The 2,500-nt window shown below is 41.0% G+C and overlaps 1 protein-coding gene across 1 annotated transcript in view; it reads left to right on the plus strand.

The window, feature by feature from the left end:
- LOC106876787 (zinc finger protein 236) overlaps positions 1–2,500 on the plus strand; it is a 71,430-nt gene that overhangs the window by 66,962 nt on the left and 1,968 nt on the right. Inside the window, exon 23 of the mRNA XM_089351178.1 lies at positions 218–392. Within this exon, the coding sequence (XP_089207304.1) occupies positions 218–392 (175 nt within the window). The remainder of the gene's footprint in view (positions 1–217; positions 393–2,500) is intronic.

Raw genomic sequence — 2,500 nt, forward strand, 5'->3', positions numbered from 1 at the left:
AATAAAGAAGTGTAAAATAACCAGGGCATGTCTTTATCATTGGCATGATGATCCTCCCAATACGCAACAAAATATGTTTCAACACACAAGTTCACATGAAGAATCTTGCAAATCAAGTACTTCATTATTCTTGAAATATTCAAATTAAACCCCCCCCCCCCCCAAAAAACCCAAATAACACCACAAACTAAAAGCAATGCAAATTTACTTTTTTCAGTTGTGTCAGAAGAATTTTAAGCTGCAGGTCAATCTCAAAGAACACTTGCTCAACGTACACAACAGTTCCTTGTTGAATCAAAAGAAACTGAAACGAACACCTCATGCTTGTTCGGCTTGTGGGAAAGCTTTTCAGAAACCCAGCCAGTTGGAACGTCACATACGTATACATACAGGTAATTTAGATATATTATTAGTTTAAAAAATTTTTTTAATTCTTTCTCCCTCACCTTTCTCTTCATAGAACTATTGGCATTTTTGGGTGCTGTTCTACTGTCTGAAAAGGGTCAGATATATATATGTATATATATTTCTTTATGTTCTAAGATCATTCATTAATGGTTACATTGAGTCAAATTACTTTGTAAATGACCTGTTTGTGTGTTGCACTTAATGTTGTGGCTATTTAAATTTTATGACTGGCTGGTTGCTTTGATAGGTTGGGTATTTTATACTCATGTTTTCAGTTAACCTTACTGAGTACAGTTAAGTACTATTCTCCTAGTCTCATTACTGTTTGAGAGATTAGTATTGAGAAAAAAAATACTGCATTTATGATTTGCTCTAACCATTTCTGCAGATTCTAAATAACCATCTGTGTGTGTGTGTGTGTGTGTGTGTTATCAAGGAAATGAACCAGATGGAAAATAACAGACATCATGAGGAAGAGATGACACACTGAACATGCAAAGAATGAGTTGCACTTCCTCGTCCCCTGCCAACCTTCCCCTGTGATGAATGCCCCCTGCTGTTCTGTACCACTCTTGGCCTGAACAACCACCTCAAGCACTGGCACCCTTTGCACCCATCAGGATGAAGAAGCTCAGATTAACTACTAGGCCACGAGTTAATGCTGCTGCTGAATACATATATACATACATACATATATATATACATATATATATATATATATATATATATATATATATATATATATATATATATATGTAGTTAAATTAAAAACATAGGGTAAAAAATGTCCATGTGAGTGGTCAACATTATATCCCTCCCGACCCAGAGTAACGTGGTGGTGGAACAAGGAGGTAGACAGGGCTATTAGACAAAAGAAACAGGCTTGGAAGGACTGGAAGAACGGTGGTAGCAGGGAATTGTACCAATGTGCCAGAAGGGAGGCTAGGCGACAGGTTTATTTAGCCAGAGGGGAAGCAGATAAGGAAAGATTTGCCAATGTTCTGCGCCGTGAGGACCAAAGACTCGAGGTATTTCGTGTTGCAAGACAGTGTAGGAGAGAGAATAGTGATGTTGTAGGAGAGAAATGTGTTCGCATGGATGATGGTACGCTTGCATTAAATGAGGATGCAAAGAAAGAGGTCTGGAGATGCCACTACGATAGATTGCTTAATAAAGAGAATGAATGGGAGGAAGAGAGCCTGCCATATGTCGACCCAATAGAGGGACCAGCTATCCGAGTTGATAGTACCAGGGTAGATAAAGCAATTAAGAGTATGAAGACCGGGAAAGCCCCCGGCCCATCAGGAATCACTGCAGAGATGCTCAAAATATCTGGCAGTGTTGGCTATAGCCTAGTCACCCGTATTATGAACCAGGTGATACACGAAGGAGTCATACCCAATGACTGGTGTAGCAGCATCATAGTCAACTGCTACAAAGGTAAAGGTGACGCTTTAGATACAAATAATTACAGAGGCATCAAGCTGTTAGATCAGGTTATGAAAGTTACAGAGAGGGTCATAGCCCAACTAATTAGGGAGCGAATCAATTTAGATGAGATGCAGTTTGGGTTCGTGCCAGGTAAAAGCACTACTGATGCCTTATTTCTAGTGAGACAGTTGCAGGAGAAATACCTAGCTAAGGATAAACCTCTGTACCTGGCTTTCGTTGACATGGAGAAAGCCTTTGACAGGGTCCCCCGATCCCTTATCTGGTGGTCAATGAGGAAACTTGGGATAGAAGAATGGTTAGTGAGAGCTGTGCGAGCCATGTACAGAGATGCTGCCAGTAAGGTGAGGGTTGGAAATGAGTACAGCAGTGAATTCCGGGTAGAGGTAGGGGTCCACCAAGGTTCCGTCCTCAGCCCCCTCTTATTTACCATAGTCCTCCAGGCAATCACAGAGGAGTTCAAGACAGGTTGCCCCTGGGAGCTCCTCTATGCTGATGACCTTGCCCTAATTGCGGAGTCACTATCAGAACTAGAGGAGAAGTTTCAGGTGTGGAAGCAAGGTCTAGAATTGAAGGGCCTTAGAGTCAACCTAGCTAAAACCAAAATCCTAATAAGTAGGAAGGTAGATAAAACACAAACCCC

Source organism: Octopus bimaculoides, chromosome 4 (genome assembly GCF_046866305.1).
Source record: "Octopus bimaculoides isolate indiv1 chromosome 4, ASM4686630v1, whole genome shotgun sequence".
In the NCBI taxonomy this organism is placed as follows: domain Eukaryota; kingdom Metazoa; phylum Mollusca; class Cephalopoda; order Octopoda; family Octopodidae; genus Octopus; species Octopus bimaculoides.